This window comes from Tachyglossus aculeatus, chromosome 9 (assembly GCF_015852505.1).
Source record: "Tachyglossus aculeatus isolate mTacAcu1 chromosome 9, mTacAcu1.pri, whole genome shotgun sequence".
Lineage (NCBI taxonomy): Eukaryota > Metazoa > Chordata > Mammalia > Monotremata > Tachyglossidae > Tachyglossus > Tachyglossus aculeatus.
In genome coordinates, this window is record NC_052074.1 from 35,171,106 (window position 1) to 35,195,870 (window position 24,765).

Consider the following 24,765-nt stretch of genomic DNA (forward strand, 5'->3'; position numbering starts at 1 on the left):
GGGAAGGCCTCCTGGAGGAGACGTGCCTTCAGGCTTTGAAGCAGGAGGCGTGTAATTGTCTGGTGGATTTGAGGAGGGAGGGCGTTCCAGGACAGAGGTAGGATGTGGGCCAGGAGTTGGCGGTGAGACAGGGAGATCGAGGCACCATGAGAAGGTTAGCACCAGAGAAGCCAAGTATGTGGGCTGGGTTGTAGAAGGAGAGAAGCAAGGTGAGGTAGGAGGGGGGCAAGGTGATGAAGGGCTTTAAAGCCAATAGTGAGTAGTTTTTGTTTGATACGGTGGTAGATAAGCAACCACTGGAAATTTTTATGGGCAGGGAGGTGACATGTCCTGAACGTTTCTGTAGAAAGATGATCCAGGCAGCGGAGTGAAGTACGGACTTGAGGTGGGGGGGAAAGGCAGGATAGCAAATGCTGCCGAGACACTTCAGAGTCACAGTGACTTTATGGACATTATTTTCTCCAGAAGATCCTATCTTTTGCCATAATCCATTACCTTGCTAACGACTCTTCTGTTTTCGTTGGTATGGTTTTTATCCATCTAACTGCTGGTCTTCCTCTTCCACTTTTCCTTGGACTTTTCCTAGCATTAGTGTCTTCTCCAGAGAATTAGTCCTCCTGATAATGTTTACAAACTATGCCAATCTAAGATGTGCCCTTTAGCTTTGTAACAACCACACATTAGCTTAATTTTCTCCAAAGCCCATTTTATTGTTTTTTGGGCGGTCCATAAATACCATTGGTAAATACCACTGATAGTGGTAGTGGTAGTAGTAATAGTGGAGTAGTAGCTTGCTTAGCAGTTGTTGCCAGCTGGTGGTGGAAGACAGGCAGTGAGGCCAACATGGATTTGCAAGGTGGAACAGAACACGCACCGCAAAGGGGCTTGTTCAAATCAATCAATCAATCATATTCATTGAATGCTATGTGCAGATCAATATACTAAGCGCTTGGGAGAGTACAACAGAATGAGCAGACGCATTCCCGAACACAGCAGCCTGCCAGGACAAGTTCCGTTTGGGATCCCAGCCCCGGGCCGGAGGATGAGGTCCAAGATGAGGATGAGGACTGTGAGCCCACTGTTGTGTGGGGACTGTCTCTATATGTTGGCAACTTGTACTTCCCAAGCGCTTAGTACAGTGCTCTGCACACAGTAAGCGCTCAATAAATATGATTTATTGATTGAGGACGAGGTCAAGGACCATGATGAAAACGGAGGACAAAGTCGAGGAGGAAAGGAGGAGGAGGGAGGACAAGAGTGAGGACGACACCACAATGGACGGGGCTTTCTAGACTCTCCCTTTGTCCAACCGTAGAAGCAGAGTGGCTTAATGGAAAGAGCCTGGGCTCAGGAGTCAGAGGTCACGGGTTCTAATCTCCACTTCGCCACCTGTCAGCTGTGTGACTTTGGTCAAGTCACTTCCCCTCTCAGTGCCTCAGTTCTCTCATCTGTCAAATGGGGATGAAGACTGTGAGCCTCACATGGGACAACCTGATACCCTCGTGTCTACATAGGAACATAGGAAGCGCTTACCAAATACGATCATTAATTAGACTGTGAGCCCGTTGTTGGGCAGGGACCGCCTCTATATGTTGCCGACGTGTACGTCCAGTGCTCCGCACACAGTAAGCACTCAATAAATACGACTGAATGAGTGAATAACCGGGCAGGGGGTTCAGGCCCAGCGGGGCTGAGTGGAGAGGCCAAGGGAAACCCCTTCCGGGAGTTCGGTTCTTGACACCTTCCTCGCCCCGAAACACAAACACACACACACATATATCAATCAATCAATCAATTGTATTTATTGAGCGCTTACTGTGTGCAGAGCACTGTACTAAGCGCTTGGGAAGTACAAGTTGGCAACATATATAGAGACAGTCCCTACCCAACAGTGGGCTCACAGTCTAAAAGGGGGAGACAGAGAACAAAACCAAACATACTAACAAAATAAAATAAATAGAATAGATATGTACAAGTAAAATAGAGTATTAAATCATCATCATCAATCGTATTTATTGAGCGCTTACTATGTGCAGAGCACTGTACTAAGCGCTTGGGAAGTACAAATTGGCAACATATAGAGACAGTCCCTACCCAACAGTGGGCTCACAGTCTAAAAGGGGGAGACAGAGAACAAAACCAAACATACTAACAAAATAAAATAAATGGAATAGATATGTACAAGTAAAATAGAGTATTAAATATGTACAAACATATATACATATATCCAGGTGCTGCGGGGAAGGGAAGGAGGTAAGGTGGGGGGGTTGGAGAGGGGGACGAGGGGGAGAGGAAGGAAGGGGCTCAGTCTGGGAAGGCCTCCTGGAGGAGGTGAGCTCTCAGTAGGGCCTTGAAGGGAGGAAGAGAGCTAGCTTGGCGGATGGGCGGAGGGAGGGCATTCCAGGCCAGGGGGAGGACGCGGGCCGGGGGTCGACGGCGGGACAGGCGAGAGCGAGGCACGGTGAGGAGATTAGCGGCAGAGGAGCAGAGGGTGCGGGCTGGGCTGGAGAAGGAGAGAAGGGAGGTGAGGTAGGCGGGGGCGAGGGGATGGACAGCCTTGAAGCCCAGGGTGAGGAGTTTTTACCTGATGCGCAGATTGACTCGTAGCCACCGGAGATTTTTGAGGAGGGGAGTAACATGCCCAGAGCGTTTCTGGACAAAGACGATCCGGGCAGCAGCATGAAGCATCCGGGATTGAAGTGGGGAGAGACACGAGGAGGGGAGATCAGAGGGAAGGCTGGTGCAGTAGTCCGGACGGGATAGGATGAGAGCTTGAACGAGCAGGGTAGCATATATATATATATATATATATATATATATATATATATATATATATGTATATATATATATATATATATATATACTTCCCAAGCGCTTAGTCCAGTGCTCTGCACACAGTAAGCGCTCAATAAATATGATTGATGATGATGATGATGATATATATCATCATATATATACATATATATATCATATATACATGTATGTTTTGTGTGTGTATATATATAATGATGATACATATATACATCATATATATATGATATATATATCATCATCATACATACACAAAGAACCCATACATATATGTGTATATATACATATATATGTATATATACATCATATATATGATATATATACACATATATCATACATATATGTTTTGTGTGTGTATATGTATATAATGATGATACATATATACATCATATATATATGATATATACATCATCATACATACACAAAAAACCCATACATATATGTGTATATATATACATATATATGTATATATACATCATATATATGATATATATACATATATATCATATATATATGTTTTGTGTGTGTATATGTATATAATGATATATATATACATCATAAATATATCACATATCACATCATCATTACACATATACACACACAAAACACTTATATATACATGTGTATATATATACATATATATGTGCATACACACACATCATATATATCATATATATGATATATATCATCATTACATATATACACACACAAAACATGTATATATGTGCGTGTATATACATATATGTATATACATACATCATATACATCATATATATGATATATATCATCATTATATATACACACACAAAAAACATATATCTGCATATACGTACATACACACATATATACGTGTCTATATCTATCATATATATGATAGATATATCATCATTATATATACATACACACACAAAACATATATATACATACACATATATATGTATATATATACACACACACACATATATAGATAGATAGATAGATAGATAGATAGATAGATAGATAGATACACACACATAAAACACACACACTCAAGGAGGGGCGGAGCCCGGGTTTGCCGGCACGCCAACCCCGAACTTAGGCGTCGGGTGGCACCGCCCCAGCATGGCGGCCTGGAGGGGGAGGGGGGGAGGGAGGGCGGAGGGCGGCCTGGAGGAGGAGCCGCTGGGCCGTGATTGGCGGGCGGCGGCCGAGCCGGCCCCTGCAGGCCCGGGGGAGCGGGGGAGCGGGGGAGACGCCGCCGCGGAGGGAGGAGCGCCCAGCCCAGCCCGGCCCGGCCCCGGCTCGCCCAGGCGCCCACAGCTGCAGGCGGCAGCCCCCGGGGGCCTCGGCCTGCCCGTGCCAGCCCCGGCCCGGCCCGGCATGAGAAAGCGGAACGAGGCGGTGACCGTGGAGCATGAGCGCTTCGACGCCGCCGCCGCCTCCTCCGCGCCGGCCCCGGATTGCCGGCTGAAGCGCCACCTGCCCCAGGGGGTCCGGGAGCCGGCCGCGCCCGCGGCCATGAAGCGGGCCCTCACCAGGTAGGGCCGGCCCACCACGGTGCACTGCCACCGATTTATTCCCCTCCTTTAGTCTCCCCCTTTTAGACTGTGAGCCCACTGTTGGGTGGGCACCGTCTCTCTGTGTTGCCAGCTTGTCCTTCCCAAGCGCTTAGTGCAGTGCTCTGCACACAGTAAGCGCTCAATAAATACGATTGATGATGATGATGATGTTGGGTAGGGACTGTCTCTATATGTTGCCAGCTTGTCCTTCCCAAGCGCTTAGTCCAGCGCTCTGCACACAGTAAGCGCTCAATAAATACGATTGATGATGATAATGTTGGGTAGGGACTGTCTCTATATGTCGCCAGCTTGTACTTCCCAAGCGCTTAGTCCAGCGCTCTGCACACAGTAAGCGCTCAATAAATACGATTGATGATGATAATGTTGGGTAGGGACTGTCTCTATATGTCACCAGCTTGTACTTCCCAAGCGCTTAGTCCAGCGCTCTGCACACAGTAAGCGCTCAATAAATACGATTGATGATGATAATGTTGGGTAGGGACTGTCTCTATATGTCACCAGCTTGTCCTTCCCAAGCGCTTAGTCCAGCGCTCTGCACACGGTAAGCGCTCAATGAATACGATTGATGATGATAATGTTGGGTAGGGACTGTCTCTATATGTTGTCAGCTTGTACTTCCCAAGCGCTCAGTCAGCATCATCAATCATATTTATTGAGCGCTTACTGTGTGCAGAGCACTGGACTAAGCGCTTGGGAAGTACAAGTTGGCAACATAGAGAGACAGTCCCTACCCGACAGTGGGCTCACGGTCTAAAAGGGGGAGACGGAGAACAAAACCAAACATACAAAATAAAATAAATAGAATAGATATGTACAAATAAAATAAATAAATAGAGTAATAAATATGTACAAACATATATACATATATCCAGGTGCTGTGGGGAAGGGAAGGAGGTAAGGTGGGGGGATGGAGAGGGGGACGAGGGGGAGAGGAAGGAAGGGGCTTAGTCTGGGAAGGCCTCCTGGAGGAGGTGAGCTCTCAGCAGGGCCTTGGACTGTCTTAGTCCAGTGCTCTGCACACGGTAAGCGCTCAATAAATATGATTGATGATGGTAATGTTGGGTAGGGACTGTCTCTCTATGTTGCCAGCTTGGCCTTCCCAAGCGCTTAGTCCAGCGTTCTGCACACAGTAAGCGCTCAATAAATACGATTGATGATGATAATGTTGGGTAGGGACTGTCTCTCTATGTTGCCAGCTTGTGCTTCCCAAGCGCTTAGTCCAGCGCTCTGCACACGGTAAGCGCTCAATAAATACGATTGATGATGATGATGTCTACAGGTCTATAATAATAATAATGATGGTGGCGTTTATTAAGTGCTTACTATGCGCAAAGCACTGTTCTAAGCGCAGGGGGTGCACACAAGGTGATCAGGTCGTGGGGCTCACAGTCTTAATCCCCATCTTACAGATGAGGGAACTGAGGCTCAGCAAAGTGAAGTGACTTGCCCAAGGTCACACAGCAGACATGTGGCGGAGCCGGGATTTGAACCCATGACCTCCGACTCAAAAGCCCGGGCTCTTTCCACTGAGCCACGCTGCTTCTCTATCATTCTGTATATATGTTTGTACATATTTGTTACTCTATTTTACTTGTGCATATCTATTCTATGTGTTTTATTTTGTTAGTATGTTTGGTTTTGTTCTCTGTCTCCCCCTTTTAGGCTGTGAGCCCACTGTTGGGTAGGGACCGTCTCTATATGTTGCTGATTTGTGCTTCCCAAGCGCTTAGTACAGTGCTCTGCACACAGTAAGCGCTCAATAAATACGGTTGATGATGATGATGATGATTCTATCATTCTATCGATCTCTTTCGATGGTATTGACGCCTGTCTCCTTGTTGTTTTGTTGTCTGGACTGTGAGCCCGTTAGGGGGTAGGGACCGTCTCTATCCGGTGCCGAATTATGCTTTCCAAGCGCCTAGTCCAGTGCTGTGCAATCAATCAATCGTATTTACTGAGCACTTACTGTGTGCAGAGCACTGTACTAAGCGCTTGGGAAGTCCAAGTTGGCAACGTATAGAGACGGTCCCTACCCAACAGTGGGCTCACAGTCTAAAAGGGGGAGACAGAGAACAAAACCAAACATACTAACAAGATAAAATAAATAGAATAGATATGTACAAGTAAAATAGAGTAATAAATGTGTACAAACATATATACAGTAGGCGCTCAATAAGTACGATGGAGTAAATGAATTCGCCCCCAGCTGTTGCAGGGGAAGGAGGGCTGGAGGCACTGGGTCATAGGGCAGGGGGCCAACAGGTTTTGCAGCCCAATGGGGATGGGTTGGGCTGCAGGCCTGCACTTCGAGTTCACCGCTTAGAACAGTGCTTTGCACATAGCGCTTAATAAATGCCATTATTATTATTATTATTATTATTATTATTATTATTATTATTATTATTACAAGGGAGCCCGGTTCCTTGCACAATCGTGTCGGGCTTAGTTCGTGCCCGAGGCTGCGCCGCCAGATTCCGGAGCCCGCCACCCATCCACCCACCGACTTGTACTTCCCAAGCGCTTAGTACAGTGCTCTGCACACAGTAAGCGCTCAATCAATACGATTGATGATGATTTTGTTCCCCGTTGCAGAAGCTTGCAGCCCGCACGGTGCCCGGTTTGGATCGTGCCCACCGAGCCTTTCGACCGACACCAGAAAAACCCGTAGATCAGGATGTGGGGAGCGATTTGCATTCAGAGTTGCAAGGTGGGGATGAGGTTCCCCGGGAATGATTCGGTTGGGGCCCTGCCCCGTGGGGGAGTCTTCGAGGATGCATTTGGCGATTGCAGACCTCGCCACGCCGGTTTCCCCGGATTGCTCGCACCCAGTATTTTCGGGGAGCCGGAGAAAAGGTCGAGACAGCTTGGACTATAGTGTGCCGTTCTTATCTCTAGAGGTTAAAGGTTGTAAGATTGGGTCCCTTGAAAAATCGTACATTGATCGGTAGTGATTATTATATATGATAATTTTGGTATTTGTTAAGCGCTTACCACTGTTCTAAGCGCTGGGGGAGATACAAGGTAATCAGGTTGTCCCACATGGGTTTCACAGTCTTAATCCCCATTTTCCAGATGAGGTCACTGAGGCACAGAGAAGTTAAGTGAGTTGCCCAAAGTCACACAGCTGATAAGTGGCGAAGCCAGAATTAGAACCCATGATTTCTGACTCCCAAGCCTGCACTCTTTCTACTGAGCTACGCTGCTTCAGGCAGCATAGCCTATTGGGAAGAGCACTGTCCTGGGAGTCAGAAGGTTCTAATCCTCCACCTGCCTGCTGTGTGACCTTGGGCAAGTCGCTTCACTTCTCTGGGCCTCAGTAAAATGGGGATTAAGACTTTGAGCCCTGTGTGGGACAGGGACTGTGCCCAACCCAGTAGGCTGGTATCTACCCCAGCACTTAGTACAGTGTCTGACATAGAATGAGCACTTAATAAATAACCATAATAAAATAAAATAAATAAAGTAATGGGTATTCGTAGCCAAGCAGGCTCTAAAGACCAATCTGTCAGGTTTCCATGTAGGGAAAAAAGAAAGTATATTGCTTAACATATTAGTACAATAGGATATAGAAGTGTAAACCTGCAGGTCCCGGATGAGTAGTTACTGAATATTTTTTCTTTTGTGTAAGAGCATTTTGGATTAGTTAAAAAAAATTAAGGTGAGGATCAATTAGATGTAGTAGAAAAACCTCATTTATGTTCAAGTTTGGTAAGGACTGAAGAGAAAAGGGCAGGTGTTTGAGTAGAACTCTTCTTCTCAAGGCGAGGGAAGATTGTCTTTAGGTTTGCTGAAGAACAGACTTCAGATGTTTTTCTTTTTGTTTTCCATTTTGTGAACTACTAAGCTAGAAACTAGCATGTGTGGGAGAACTGGCACTATGAAGATCATTTGGGACCGGCTGGTTATGTTTGTATGAGGGAGGAGTGGACAGGCATGAGACTGTCTGTGGGGTGGGAAAGGACAGTTTCCCCAGGGCTCCTGCAGTAATAATAATAATAATGATGGCATTTATTAAGCGCTTACTATGTGCAAAGCACTGTTCTAAGCGCTGGGGAGGTTACAAAGTGATCAGGTTGTCCCACAGGGGGCTCACAGTCTTCATCCCCATTTTACAGATGAGGTAACTGAGGCCCAGAGAAGTGAAGTGACCTGCCCAAAGTCACACAGCTGACAATTGGCAGAGCCGGGATTTGAACCCTTGAACTCTGACTCCAAAGCCCGTGCTCTTTCCACTGAGCCACGCTGCTACTCCACGCTGCAGTAGAGAAAGCCTAGAAGGCCCTGGCTGCCCCAGATAGTCTTTGTGGAAATGCAGACATTGTTTGAGCTGCTCTGAACACATAGAAGTTCTGAAAAGCCCGGACTTCCTGCTTTGGGGTTGGAAGCATGTTTATCAGATACAAGGTAATCAGGTTGTCCCACATAGGTTTCACAGTCTTAATCCCCATTTTCCAGATGAGGTAACTGAGGCACCTTAGGTAGTTCCCGATATGCATGTTTTAGCCCCTGGACCACAAATCTAGGGAGCTTTGGGGATTTAAAGCCATCTCCAGTCTCGGCCACCTCTCCCTCTCAATCAGTTTGTCTCCTAAGTGTAAAGCACTGTACTAAGCACTTGGGGAAACACAACACAGAGGAAAAACATGCATTCCCTATCCACAAGGTGCTGATGATGAGGAGCTGTGTATTTGTGATACCAGGGAGTGAGTGGCTCCCAATTACAGAACTCTGTGCCCAGGAATCGCAAAGTGACTTGTTCTGATCCTGGAATTGGAAATGGACAAGAACCCTGTATGTTAGAGTGTTGAAAAGAGAGAGGATGGGTTTAGGTGGGAGTACTACTACCCTTTTTCCCTCTTCCCTGCCCCTGTACCACCCCCCGCACCTGATTTTGACATATCCTTCAGACTGTAAGCTCATTGAAAGCAGGGAATGTGCCTACCAACTCTGTTGTGTTCTCCAAACACTTTGTGCAGGGCTCTGCATACAATAAGCACTCAGTAAATACTGTTGGTGATGATGATGATGATGAGCCTGTCAACAAGGAAGGACTCCTTACAGCAAGACTAGTTTCTCCAGTGGAGCGGACAAAAAAGGTTAGGTGGCTGTGCGCTCAAAAACACGTTTTATGAGGTGCACCTAGGAGTTGTGTGGAATTGTAATGGAAGATGACACATCATGTGAAAGTTTATTTCATCATTAGTATTTGAGCATTCCCGTGCCTCAGAGAAGTGCTGAGGTGCAGAGAAAGTTCAGGGCAGGAAAAAACGTCCTCCAACAGGGCCAGATTAATGCAAGGACTGCAGCCCATTGACTTCGGGCTAAGGGGACTGGCCTCAGCCTTTACCAGTCTGGCTCAGGATAACTTTGGGCTCAGCTTCTGGCTGGAAGCTGCATTTGGTGAGTCCTAAACAAACCTGGACTTCCCAGGACATAAAGAGTGAGATGCCTGGAGGAGAAGGGGAGAGAGTCCTGTGCCTTACAGGGAGAGGAGGAAGTGGGTCACCCTGGGGCTCTTTTACATCCTAATTAAGTGTAAGCTGAGGAGCAGTGGGAGACAAGCCAGGGATGTTGGGGTTCCTGAACTTCCAGCTGCAGGGCACTCTCTGGTTCCTTTTTTTTATTTCGGATGCAACATTTACTTCCCAAACCAGGATCAAATCTGCGTATGTCAGAAAACACTTTCTGAGATCCCTACCTACCGTGCTTCGTTCCTGCTCTTTCACCAGTCTTGGAGGGTCTCCCATATCAGTGGGTGCCGACGCTAACCCCCTCACCTGACCTTTTCTCCCCTTCCTCTGCCTCCAGTATCCTTTTGCTGTGAAGTGTGGTCTGCAGGGAGCGACCCGGGCAGAACCTCATCTGCTGTGACCAGGAGGCCACCAAGAACAGATTCAAAGTGGATCAGTAGCAGCCTTGAGCTGGGGATAATACCCATCCCTGTCTTTCTCTGGGTCCCAGAGAGGAAGAGCCTGGCGAGGAAGTAGGGGGTGGGGGGTATGGACGGACAGGGGGGTTTAAGGGTAGACTCTGTGCTCGGAAGTGTACACCTTGCGTTGGATGTATATGGACCGTTTATTAGGTATCCACACCAGTACAATGCATGTTTGCAGTTAGAAAGTGAATACCCATAAACATGGCTTTTCTTTGGGCTGAAGCTAGGGTGATCAGGGTTCCTTTATTTATTGAGCGCTTACTGTGTGCAGAGCACACAGCTGTGTGCGGGAGATTGTGTATGTGAGTACTGTGACTGTGCAGTGTGTCTGTCATGCTTGCAAATAGGAGTTCTAGGTGTCCAGTTTCCAGTGTCCTGCCAGCAGTCCTCAATGAGCTGGCCTGGCCCTCACGATCCCAAGGGCATTGCAGCTCCAGGAATCTGTTGGTCAAGCTGTCTTAAATCTCTGGAGGGACCCCAGCAGCTACTCGGGGCTCACAACCGCCCTCCCCTTTCCAGGATCTTCACCGCCGGCCAGGGCTGCTTCCTGCGGTCTGGTGGAGGCAGCCTTAGACCTGGGCCTTGCCGATGGGAGCACAGAAACAGGGTAAAGATATAAATATGTATAGAGCTGGTTGTCCTTCATATAATAATAATAATGGCATTTATTAAGCGCTTACTACGTGCAAAGCACTGTTCTAAGCACTGGGGAGGTTACAAGGTGATCAGGTGGCCCCACAGGGGGCTCACAGTCTTAATCCTCATTTTCCAGATGAGGGAACTGAGGCCCAGAGAAGTGAAGTGACTTGCCCAAAGTCACACAGCTGACAATGGGTAGAGCAGGGATTTGAACCCATGACCTCTGACTCCAAAGCCCGGGCTCTTACCATTGAGCCACACTGCTTCTCTATCTGAAGAAGACATCACTGACTGTGAAGTTCACCCATGAATGCACGTGTGGCTGAAAGGGCCCACCCCAGCCATATTTGGCACAAAAAAAGGTCATTCCTTGTTATGTTGTACTTAATGTTTGAGTGCCTGGCACAGTTTTGTCTTTTACCTCCTTTTGTCTTTGAACTGGGTTTGGGCTGAGATGGGGGCAGGGGTGGGTTTAACCTGGATTCGTTCATTCATTCAATCTTATTTATTGAGCGCATACTGTGCAGGCATTGTACTAAGTGCTTGGGGAAGTACAACAATAAACAGACCCATTTCCTGCCCACAAGGAGCTTACACTCTAGATGGTGGGGAGATAGACATTAATATAAATAAATTACTTATATGTACATAAATGCTGTGGGGCTGGGAGGGGGAAGAACAAAGGGAGCAAGTCAGGGTGACACAGAAAGTAGTGGAAGAAGAGGAAAGGGGTGCTTAGTAAGGGAAGGCCTCTTGGAAGAGATGTGCCTTCAGTAAGGCTTTGAAGAAGGGAAGAGAAATTGTCTGTCGGATTTGAGGAAAGTGGGCATTCCAGGTCAGAGGCTGAACGATGGTGGGAGGTCAGCAGCGAGATAGACAAGATTGAGGCACAGTGAGATGATTAACATTAGAGGAGAGAAGTGTGCGGGTTGGGTTGCAGTAGAAGAGTTGTAACATACTTTCCCAAACACTTAGTACAGTGCTCTGTGCAAAGTAAGTGCTCAGTAATACGACAATGAAAGTAGCGAGATGACGTAGAAGGGGGCGAGGTGCTTGAGTGCTCTAAAGCCAGTGGTGAGGAGTTTTTGTTTGTGGAGGTGGATTGGTAACCTCTGGAGGTTTTTGAGTAGAGGGGAAAATGGCCAAAATGTTATAGAGAAGCAGCATGGCTCACTGAAAAGAGCACGGGCTTGGGAGTCAGAGGTCATGGGTTCTAATCCCACTCTGCCAACTGTCAGCTGTGTGACCTTGGGTAAGTCACTTCACTTCTCGGTGCCTCAGTTCCGTCATCTGTAAAATGGGGATTAAGACTGTGAGCCCCACGTGGGACAATCTCATTGCCTTGTATTCCCCCGGTGCTTAGAACAGTGCTTGGCACATAGTAAGCGCTTAACACATGCCATTATTATTAAAATGTTTCTGTAGAAAAATGGTCCAGGCAGCAGAGTGAAGTATGGACTGGTGTGGAGAGAGACAGGAGCCTGGGAGGTCAAAAAGGAGGCTGATGAGGTAATCTAGGTGGGATAGGATGAATGATTGTATTACTGTGGTTGCATTTTGGATGGAGAGAAAAGGGCAGATTTTAGCCATGTTGTGAAGGTGGGATGGACAGGATTTAGTGATGGATTGAATATGTGGGTTGAATGAGAGAGAGGAGCCAAAGATAACATCAAGGTTACGGGTTTGTGAGACAGGAAAGATGGTGGCGCTGTCTATGAACCGTGCTTTGCACATAGTAAGTGCTTAATAAATGCCATTATTATTATTATTATTATCATTATGATAATCGGAAAGTCAGGGGGAGGATAGGGTTTGGCTGGGAAGATCAGGAGTTTTGTTTTGGACACGTTAAGCTTGAGGTGACGAGAGGACATCCAAGTATAGGTATCTTGAAGGCAGGAGAAAATGCGAGACTGGAGAGAGGGAGAGAGATTAGGGCTGGAGATGTAGATTTGGATATCATTCGCTTAGAAGTGATAAGTTGAAGCCATGGGATAGAATGAGTTCTCCAAGGGAGTGGGTGTAGATGGAGAATAGAAGGGGACCCAGAACTGAACCTTGAGGGACCCTGACAGTCACGGGGTGGGAGGCAGAGGAGGAGCCTGCAAAGGAGACCTAGAATGAACGGCCAGAGGGATGAGGAGAACCAAGAGAGGACAATGTCAATGGAGCCAATGTTGGATAATGTTTCCAGTAGAAGGCGGTGGTTGACAGTGTTGAAGGCAGCTGAGAGATTGAGGAGGATTAGGTCGGAGTAGAGGCCATTGGATTTGGCAAGAAGGAGATCATTGGGGACCTTTGAGAGGATGGTTTCTGTGGAGTGAAGGGGATGGAAGCCAGATTGGAGACGGTCAAGGAGGGAATTTGAGGAAAGAAATTTGAGACAGCAGGTATAGATAACTTGCTCTAGGAGTTTGGGGAGAAATGGTTGGAGGGAGCCATGGGGTCAAGAGAAGGGCATTTTTTTAGGATAGAGGAGACATGGGCACGTTTGAAAGCAGTGGGGAAGAGGCCATTTTAGGATAGGGGAGACATGGGCACGTTTGCAAGCAGTGAGGAAGAGGCCATTGGAGGGTGAACAGTTGGTTGTTAGGGAGGGAAGAAGGTGTTTGTTTTGATAAGGTGTGAAGGAATGGGGTCGGATACGCAGGTGGAGGGGGTGGATTTTGAGAGAAGGAAGAAGATCTCTAGAGATATTGCTGGGAAAGATGAGAGAGTTGAAGAGGGGGCAGGAGGGGGATTATAGGGAGATCATGCCTGGTAGTGTCAAGTTTCTTAATAAAGTAGGTGGCCAGGCCATTGGGGTCAAAGGATGAGGGGGCAGGGGGCCTAAGGAGGGAGTTAAATGTCTGGAACAACTGGCGAGGGTGATGGGCATGGGTGTCAGTAAGGGTGGAGAAGTAATTTTGCCGGGCAGAGGAGCAGGCGGAGTTAAAGCATGCAAGGATAAAGTTGAAGTGAACGAAGTCTGCCTGATATTTAGATTTCCTCCAGCAATGCTCTGCAGCTCGTGCACAAGAGTAAAGGAGCAGACTGTGCAGGTGATCCTGTACAGAGAAGCAGCATGGCTCAGTGGAAAGAGCCCAGGCTTTGGAGTCAGTGGTCATGGGTTTAAATCCTGGCTCCGCCAGTTGTCAGCTGTGTAACTTTGGGCAAGTCACTTAACTTCTCTGGGCCTCAGTTCCCTCATCTGTAAAACGGGGATTAAGACTGTGAGTCCCCTGTGGGACAACCTGATCACCTCGTAACCTCCCCAGAGCTTAGGACAGTACTTTGCACATAGTAAGTGCTTAGTAAATGCCATCATTATTATTATTATTATTATTATTATCATTATTATCCAGGGCTGTAGGTAGTGGTTAAGCCTTGAGGCTTTCCTCAGGAAAAAAATGAATGATTTGTGTGCCTCTGCCAGTACTTGGGGAGACAGAGAGAACCCCCTCTTTGACTCTGCCTCCCTTGGGCAGAGTGGCGGATATAGCTAGGTATCTTCTCCATTGGTTCATTCATTCAATCGTATTGAGCGCTTACTGTGTGCAGAGCACCGTAGTAAGCGCTTGAAAAGTACAATTTGGCAACAGATAGATACAATCTCTACCCAGCAACGGGCTCAGGGTCTAGAAGTGGGGAGACGGACAACAAAACAAAACAAGTAGACAGGTTTAATAGCATCAAAATAAATAAATAGAATTATAGATATATACACATCATTAATAAAATAAATAGAATAATAAATATGTACATATATACACAAGTGCTGTGAGGCCAGGAGGGGGGTAATAATAATAATGCCATTTGTTAAGCGCTTACTATGTGCCCAGCACTGTTCCAAGCTCGGCGGGGGGGATACAAGGTAATCAGGTTGTCCCACATGGGGCTCACAGTCTTAATCCCCATTTTCTAGATGAGATAACTGAGGCACAGAGAAGTTAAGTGACTTGCCCAAAGTCACACAGCTGATAAGTGGCGGAGCCGGGATTGGAACCCATGACCTCTGACTCCCAAGCTCGTGCTCTTTCCACTGAGCCACAGGGAGGGAATAGGGGCAGTGGGGAGGGGAGGAGGAGCAAAGGAAAAGGGCTCAGTTTGGGAAGGCCTCTTCGAGGAGGTGAACTTCAGTAGGTTGTGTGCAGGGAGTACAATACAAGAGTTGGGAGAAACATTTCCTGCCCACAGTGAGGTTACAGTCTAGAGGGGAGGTAGATTCTAGAAATGTCATGGTGGAACTGATAGGATTTTGGTGACAGATTGAATATGTGTGTGTGAGCGAGATGTTGAGGATGATGCCAAAGTTTTGGGTTTGTGAGACTGAAGATGGTGGTGTACACGTACAGTGGTTGGAAAATCTGGGAGAGGACAGGGTTTAGGTGGAAAGATGAGTTTCTGATCCCCTCTGGACTGTAAACTCCCCGAGGACAGGGATTATATGTACTAACTCTGTTGTATTTTACTTTCTCAAGCACTTAGTACAGTATTCTGCGCACAGTAAGCACAACATAAAAAAAGTCAATTGATGGACACGTCAAGTTTGAGGTGTCAGCAGGACATCCAAGTCGAGTTATCTTGAAGGCAGGAGGCAATGCGAGACTGCAGAGAATCAGATAGCAGAGAGGTTGGGGCTGGAAAGGTAGATTTGGGAGTCATCCATTTGGGAAGTTGAATTAGTGGGAAAGAATGAGTTCTCCAAGCAGCATGACCTAGTCAGAAGCAGTATGGCCTAACAGAAGAAGCACCAGCCTGGGCCTTGTTTTCTGTTAGACCAAACTGTTTTTGACTGAGCCATATGCACTGGGAGTCAGAGGACCTGAGTTCTAGTCCTGACTCCACCACTAACCTCCTGTGTGACCTTGGGCAATTCACTTAGGGTCAGTCAATGCCTGTTTTCCTTCCTACTTAGAACGTGAGCCCCATGTGGGATCTGATTGTCTTGTATCTACCCCAGTGCTTAGTACAGTGTTTGCCACATAATAAGCTTATCTTATGCTGCTGAGTTATCTCCGACCCATAGCGACTCCATGGACACATCTCTTCCCACTCTCCCTCTGCAGTTGTTCTGGTGATGTGTCCATAGCGCTTTCTTGGTAAAAATAGGGAAGTGGTTTGCCATTTTCCACTTAATAAGCGTGTAACAGATACCACTATTCTTCTTTTTCTTCTTCTTACTGGAGTAGCAGTAGTATTGTCTAGTGTCCCCCGTGGTGGATTGTGACTGTGGGCGGAGTGATGTAACAATGTCATCACATTGTGCTGTGGGATGAAGAGGCAACAAGCAGCACAGAGCGGTTTGGGGAGGTTGCGGGGAGCTCCGCAAGATCTACTAGTTCCAGGTCCAGGAGAGTGAATTGGGTTCTGGTCATCAAGTAATCTGATACAACCCACCCCTGGGCAATATCTAATAGTTTTGGTGTTATTAGTATTTGTTAGTGCTTGCTTATTATGTTACCAAACAATATTCCAAACATGAGATCAAATACCTTCTCTCTACCCCAGCGCTTAGAACAGTGCTTGTCATGTTGTAAGCGTTTAACAAATACCAACATTATTATTGCTACAAGATCTATCAAAGGTGATGGTTGCTTTCATACAAGGGGCTTTCAGTCTAGGGACTAGGAGGGCAGGCACAAAGGAGAAATAAATTACAGAGAAAGGGAACATTTTAAAAATACATGTATTTGTATTTTAGACTGTATTTATTTATTTGTACTTATTTATAACAAATTTACTATATTTATTTTTATTATATTATATTTACATAATATATAAATATATTATATTTATATTATATATTTATATTATATTTATATTATATCACATATAATAATATAATATGTTTCTATCATATCATATAATTATATTTATATAATTTATATATTATATTGCATTACATTATATTTATATATTTATATTATTATATATATTTATATATACATATTTATTATATATGTTTATTATAAATAAATTTATTTGTATTTTACATTTGTATTTTATCTTTTAGACTGTGAGCCCACTGTTGGGTAGGGACTGTCTCTATATGTTGCCAACTTGTACTTCCCAAGCGCTTAGTCCAGTGCTCTGCACGCAGTAAGCGCTCAATAAATACGATTGCTGATGATGATGAAGTATCAAAAATTAAGAGCAAAGACAAGAAGAGGACCATTACTTGGAGGGGCAGTCCTGATGTTCCTCTGCCACCAACACCCACTGTTTGGATCCATACCAGTGGAGAAAGAAAGAAATAATTATAATAATGGTATTTAAGTGTTTACTATTTGCCGAGGACTGTACTCAGTGCTGGACTAGAAACAAGCTAATCAAGTTAGACTCTGCCCCCTTCCCACATATGCCTCCTAGCTTAAGGGGGGAGAACAAGTATTTCACCCCCATTTTACAGATGAGGAAACTGAGGCACAGAGAAGTGACGTGACTTGCCCAACAGGCAGGTGGCAGAACTGGCATTGGAACCCCAATCTCCTGACCCCCGGGCCGGTGCTCTTTCCATTTGGCCAGGGGATTTCATGGGACTCACCGGAACGCGATTCCGGCATGAATTATTTGAAAGCCCCAAGGCTCGCTTCACCACAGCTGCGCCGGACTCCAATCAATCAATCAATCGTATTTATTGAGCGCTTACTATGTGCAGAGCACTGTACTAAGCGCTTGGGAAGTACAAATTGGCAACACATAGAGACAGTCCCTACCCAACAGTGGGCTCACAGTCTAAAAGGGGGAGACAGAGAACAGAACCAAACATACCAACAAAATAAAATGAATAGGATCGAAATGTACAAGTAAAATAAATAAATAAATAAATAAATAGAGTAATAAATATGTACAACCATATATACATATATACAGGTATATACTTCACACTGAACTAGGAGGGAAAGCGCGGGTGCAGAGTGGAGCGGCGGGTGACCCCGGTGTGCCAGCAGCATGGCGCGCTCCTGCAGCTGATGGGGCCCGGCCCCGGCTCTGAGAAGAGGCTGGTTCCGGGAGCGAGCCCTGTCTGGGGAGGTGGGCATGAGGTAATGCAGGAATGCACAGGGAGGAATGCGGGGCTTTGCTGTAGGGTACCGCTTCTGTACATTCTGGCTCAGCCTGGCCCCTCAGCTGCTCATCATCATCATCAATCGTATTTATTGAGCGCTTACTATGTGCGGAGCACTGTACTAAGCGCTTGGGAAGTACAAATTGGCAACATATAGAGACAGTCCCTACCCAACAGTGCGCTCACATCATCATCATCATCATCAATCGTATTGAGCGCTTACTATGTGCAGAGCACTGTGCTAAGCGCTTGGGAAGTACAAATTGGCAACATATAGAGACAGTCCCTACCCAACAGTGGGCTCACAGTCTAAAAGGAAGTAATTTGTACTTCCCAAGCGCTTAGTACAGTGCTCTGCACATAGTAAGCGCTCAATAAATACGATTGATGATAAAAGGGGGAGACAGAGAACAAAACAAAACATACTAACAAAATAAAATAAATAGAATAGATATGTACGAGCAAAATAAATAAATAAATAAATAAATAGAGTAATAAATATGTACAAACATATATACATATGTACAGGTGCTGTGGGGAAGGGAAGGAGGTAAGATGGGGGGGATGGAGAGGGGTACGAGGGGGAGAGGAAGGAAGGGGCTCAGTCTGGGAAGGCCTCCTGGAGGAGGTGAGCTCTCAGTAGGGCCTTGAAGGGAGGAAGAGAGCTAGCTTGGCGAATGGGCAGAGGGAGGGCATTCCAGGCCCGGGGGATGACGTGGGCCGGGGGTCGATGGCGGGACAGGCGAGAACGAGGTACGGTGAGGAGATTAGCGGCGGAGGAGCGGAGGGTGCGGGCTGGGCTGGAGAAGGTCTCCTACGTGTGCTCAGCCGTGAGCCCAGCAAATGCTGCCCTTTTTTTTTTTGAAAAAATAAAATAAATAAAAAAAAAATGGTATTTAAGCACTTGCTATATGCCAGGCACTGTACTAAGCGCCGGGGTAGATACTAGTTAATCAGGTTGGACACAGCCCCTGCCCCACATGGGGCTCACAGTCTTCATCCCCGCTTTTACAGATAAGGTAAATGAAGCCCAGAGAAGTGAAGTGACTTCCCCGAGGTCACCCAGCAGACAAGTGGCAAAGCCGGTGGCAGCGGTGGCGACCTGCTCGGTCATTCCTGCCTTGCTGTGCCACCCCTGGAGGATGAGAGTTGGAGCTCCCTGTGGGAGGGGGTGGCAGTCCGGTGGCCAAGCCGGTCTCCGAGTGGGAGGAGCAGTCCTCGTGCCACCCCTGTTGCGACTCTTGGCCGCCGGCGAAACTCCCACTAAGGCTCTCCCACCTGGGGTGGGGCCAGTTCTGCCCACGGTGGGGCCTGTGGCCTCTGACCCCTGGTTGGCGATTGGTACCCAAGGGAGGGAAGGGGCTGCAGAGGTCCAGCACTGGCCCGATTGGGTTTTCGCCCCGGGGTAGCTGTGCCCGGTGTGCGGCCTAGTAATGTGTGCCAGGTCATGGACTTGCATATAGGTCATGGGTTCAAATCCCGGCTCTGTCAATTGTCAGCTGTGTGACTTTGGGCAAGTCACTTAACTTCTCTGGGCCTCAGTGACCTCATCTGTAAAATGGGGATGAAGACTGTGAGCCTGATCACCTTGTGATAATAATGGCATTTATTAAGTGCTTACTATGTGCAAAGCACTGTTCTAAGCGCTGGGGGGGATACAAGGTGACGAGGTGGTCCCACGTGGGGCTCACAGTCTTCACCCCCATTTTACAGATGAGGGAACTGAGGCACAGAGAAGTGAAGTGACTTGCCCAAAGTCACACAGCTAAGTGGTGGAGCCGGAATTCAAACCCACGACCTCTGGCTCCAAAGCCCATGCTCTTTCCACTGAGCCACAGCTGCTTCTCTAACCTTGTAAACTTCCCCGAGGTCACCCAGCGGACAAGTGGCAAAGCCGGTGGCAGCGGTGGCGACCTGCTCGGTCATTCAGTCAATCAATCAATCAATCAATCGTATTTATTGAGCACTTACTATGTGCAGAGCACTGTACTAAGCGCTTGGGAAGTACAAATTGGCAACACATAGAGACAGTCCCTACCCTACCCAACAGTGGGCTCACATTCCTGCCTTGCTGTGCCACCCCCGGGGGATGAGAGTTGGGAGCTCCCTGTGGGAGGGGGTGGCGGTCCGGCGGCCAAGCCGGTCTCCGAGTGGGAGGAGCAGTCCTCGTGCCACCCCTGGTAACCTTCCCAGCGCTTAGAACAGTGCTTTGCACATAGTAAGGCTTAATAAATGCCATCATTATTATTATTATAATGTATGAAACTTTTTCTACTCTGACTTCTGTTCACCAGCGGCAGCCTGCCCAGCGTTTGGCGCACCGCTGGAGCTTTTGAAGCCAGTGTGTGTGTGCGTGTGTATGTACACATATTCTTATATTCTCTTTCCCCACCCTCTCCCCCTTTTAGACTGTGAGCCCACTGTTGGGTAGGGACTGTCTCCATATGTTGCCAACTTGTACTTCCCAAGCTCTGCACACAGTAAGCGCTCAATAAATGCGATTGATGATGATGATGATGATGATCCCCCTTACTGCTGGGTGGGTTGGGGGTGGCTTTGGGTCGGGGGTGGGGGTAGAAAGCTGCTTTGGGTAGGAGCTTCCTTTGGGGGGGACCCACATGTCACGGGGTCTTAATGAGCTTGGTGCTACCTCCAGCCTCTCCATCATCCCTCTGCCCCCCCTACCCCCCAACCCCACTCCTGTCCATGGCAACCTCTGCCCTTCCCCGGTGTTGCCTGGGGCGAAGGCTGCCTGTTTCTGAATCATCGCATCTTCCAAAGCTTCCTCCTCGATAAACAGCACTCTGCCAGTTCCACAGCCATATTTCTAAAACTACAATCAGGATGCTTTTAAAAGGTTACCCCCGTCTCTTGGCATTTTTTATGCGTCTTGATTGTCAAAATGATTTTAATACCATAAAAATACTTTACTATTGTATTTAATGGTTTTTGTGTATATAATACTTCACATTAATCTCTGTTTAAATGATTCGCTGTTGTACTGTTGAATGAAAATGCGTTCATTTTAATGGGTTTCATTCAAAACAATTTTATAATATTTAATAATTTGCATTTATGTAGTAAACTGGCCGATGGTCATTTGTGAAGCTGGTTTTTTTTTTCCCCTCCCAGGTAATTGTTTTGGATTTCTGTAAAGTTAGGGCTGTCTTTGAAAAGTGTCTTCAGTACATACCAAAAGGCGTATAAATGCAGCGTCACCCAAATTTGGAGGTGTTCCAGAAATCTGACTTTGACTTCAAGATTTTCTTTTATCCCCAAAACGTCCTACTATGAATTAAGCACCATTTCTTCTTGTACTTTGTCTAAAGACTTGACGTTTACTGCTCAGAATATTGATAGAAAATGTTAGCCCCCAGGTCATCATCATCATCATCATCAATCGTATTTATTGAGCGCTTACTGTGTGCAGAGCACTGTACTAAGCGCTTGGGAAGTACAAGTTGGCAACGTATAGAGACAGTCCCTACCCAACAGTGGGCTCACAGTCTAGAAGGGAGAGACAGAGAACAAAACCAAACATATTAACAAAATAAAATAAATAGAATAGATATGTACAAGTAAAATAAATAAATAAATAAATAGAGTAATAAATATGTACAAACATATATACATATATACAGGTGCTGTCGGGAAGGGAAGGAGGTAAGACGGTGGGGATGGAGAGGGGGAGGAGGGGGAGAGGAAGGAGGGGGCTCAGTCTGGGAAGGCCTCCTGGAGGAGGTGAGCTCTCAGTAGGGCCTTGAAGGGAGGAAGAGAGCTAGCTTGGCGGATTGGGCAGAGGGAGGGCATTCCAGGCCCGGGGGATGACGTGGGCCTGGAGGTCGACGGCGGGACAGGCGAGAACGAGGTACGGTGAGGAGATCAGCGGCAGAGGAGCGGAGAGTGCAGGGCTGGGCTGTAGAAGGAGAGAAGGGAGGTGAGGTAGGAGGGGGCGAGGTGATGGAGAAGCCTTGAAGCCCGAGGGTGAGGAGTTTCTGCCTGATGCGTAGATTGATTGGCAGCCATTGGAGATTTTTGAGGAGGGGAGTAATATGCCCAGAGCGTTTCTGGACAAAGATAATCCGGGCAGCAGCATGAAGTATGGATTGAAGTGGAGAGAGACAGGAGGATAGGAGATCAGAGAGAAGGCTGATGCAGTAGTCCAGACAGGATAGGATGAGAGCTTGAATGAGCAGGGTAGCGGTATGGATGGAGAGGAAAGGGCGGATCTTGGCAATGTTGCGGAGCTGAGACCGGCAGGTTTTGGTGACAGCTTGGATGTGAGGGGTGAATGAGAGAGCGGAGTTGAGGATGACACCAAGGTTGCAGGCTTGTGAGACGGGAAGGATGGTAGTGCCGTCAACAGAGATGGGAAAGTCAGGGAAAGGGCAAGGTTTGGGAGGGAAGACAAGGAGTTCAGTCACCAAGGGAGTGCGTGTAGATCGAGAACAGAAGGGGACCAAGCACTGAACCTTGGGGAACCCCCACAGTAAGAGGATGGGAGCGGGAGGAGTAGCCTGCAAAAGAGACTGAGAATGAATGACCGGAGAGGTAAGAGGAGAACCAGGAGAGGAGAGGTCCTCCAGTACTCCATTAATCTGGAGCATCCTGCAGAAACAATAATAATTTTGATATTTGTTAAGCATCTACTCTATGCCAAGCACTGTACTGATCACTAGGGTTGGTAAAAGATAATCAGGTTGGACATCCTGTCTGTCCTGTATGACTGTGATGTTTTGTGGTAATGCATTGTCCCTTAAGAAAGACCTGTTTACTTGGCACCCTCCCACATTTTTTACAGCAGCATGGCTTAGTGCACGGGCTTAGGAGTCAGAGGTCATGGGTTCTAATTCCGGCTCCGCCACTTGTCAACTGTGGGACGTTGGGCAAGTCACTTAACTTCTCTGTGCCTTAGTTCTCTCATCTGTAAAATGGGGATTAAGACTGAGCCCCATGTGGGACAACCTGATAACCTTGTATCCACCCAAGCACTTAGAACAGTGTTTGGCACGTAGTAAGTGCTTAACAAATACCACCACCATCATCATCATTTACCAGAAATTTCACTTGAAATCTTTACTATTTGTGCAGAGTGTTAGATTTTCAGTGCAACCAGTTTTTCATTTAAACTTTCTTGATGCGTTGAAAATGCAGTTCAGACATGGCAATGATTGGATGCAGAAAGGCGCTTCAAATGTCAGATTGAATTGAAAATTTGATTTTGGGAGGAGTTAGGTTAATCTTTATTTTTAAAAAAGCTTTCATCATAACCCTTTGTGATGGCTTTACCTTGTCTGGCATCACTCATTAAAGCAACTGTTACATTAGCATCACAGACTCCGTCCTCTCCTGGTTCTCCTCTTACCTCTCCGGTCGTTCATTCTCAGTCTCTTTTGCAGGCTTCTCCTCCCGCTCCCATCCCCTTACTGTGGGGGTTTCCCAAGGTTCAGTGCTTGGTCCCCTTCTGTTCTCGATCTACACGCACTCCCTTGGTGACCTCATTCGCTCCCACGGCTTCAACTATCATCTCTATGCTGATGACACCCAGATCTACATCTCTGCCCCTGCTCTCTCCCCCTCTCTCCAGGCTCGCATCTCCTCCTGCCTTCAGGACATCTCCATCTGGATGTCTGCCCACCACCTAAAACTCAACATGTCCAAGACTGAACTCCTTGTCTTCCCTCCCAAACCCTGCCCTTTCCCTGATTTTCCCATCTCTGTTGACGGCACTACCGTCCTTCCCGTCTCACAAGCCCGCAACCTTGGTGTCATCCTCGACTCCGCTCTCTCATTCACCCCTCACATCCAAGCTGTCACCAAAACCTGCTGGTCTCAGCTCCGCAACGTTGCCAAGATCCGCCCTTTCCTTTCCATCCATACCGCTACCCTGCTCGTTAAAGCTCTCACCCTATCCCGTCTGGACTACTGCATCAGCCTTCTCTCTGATCTCCCATCCTCGTGTCTCTCCCCACTTCAATCCATACTTCATGCTGCTGCCCAGATTGTCTTTGTCCAGAAACGCTCTGGGCATGTTACTCCCCTCCTGAAAAATCTCCAGTGGCTACCAATCAATCTGTGCATCAGGCAGAAACTCCTCACCCTGGGCTTCAAGGCTGTCCATCACCTCGCCCCCTCCTACCTCACCTCCCTTCTCTCCTTCTCCAGCCCAGCCTGCACCCTCCGCTCCTCTGCCGCTAATCTCCTCAGCGTACCTCGTTCTCGCCTGTCCCGCCATCGACCCCCGGCCCACGTCATCCCCCGGGCCTGGAATGCCCTCCCTCTGCTCATCCGCCAAGCTAGATCTCTTCCTCCCTTCAAGGCCCTACTGAGAGCTCACCTCCTCCAGGAGGCCTTCCCAGACTGAGCCCCTTCCTTTTTCTCCCCCTCGTCCCCCTCTCCATCCCCCCATCTTACCTCCTTCCCTTCCCCACAGCACCTGTATATATGTATATATGTTTGTACATATTTATTACTCTATTTTACTTGTACATATCTATTCTATTTATTTTATTTTGTTAGTATGTTTGGTTCTGTTTTCTGTCTCCCCCTTTTAGACTGTGAGCCCACTGTTGGGTAGGGACTGTCTCTATATGTTGCCAACTTGTACTTCCCAAGCGCTTAGTACAGTGCTCTGCACACAGTATGTGCTCAATAAATACGATTGATTGATTGATTAGCATCATTGGGCTTCTAAAGCGTTAAATGATGCACAATTGTGGCCAGATTGTGTAGTAAAAAAAACCTCCAACAAAACGAGTCAAGCTTGGGCCTTG

The 24,765-nt window shown here is 47.1% G+C and overlaps 1 protein-coding gene across 1 annotated transcript in view; it reads left to right on the forward strand.

The window, feature by feature from the left end:
- The first annotated feature begins 4,089 nt into the window (after nt 1-4,089).
- Nucleotides 4,090-24,765, forward strand: part of ABHD12 (abhydrolase domain containing 12, lysophospholipase) — a 139,437-nt gene continuing 118,761 nt past the window's right edge. The window contains exon 1 of the mRNA XM_038751038.1: nt 4,090-4,328. Coding sequence (XP_038606966.1) covers nt 4,171-4,328 — 158 coding nt within the window. The 5' untranslated portion in view covers nt 4,090-4,170. The remainder of the gene's footprint in view (nt 4,329-24,765) is intronic.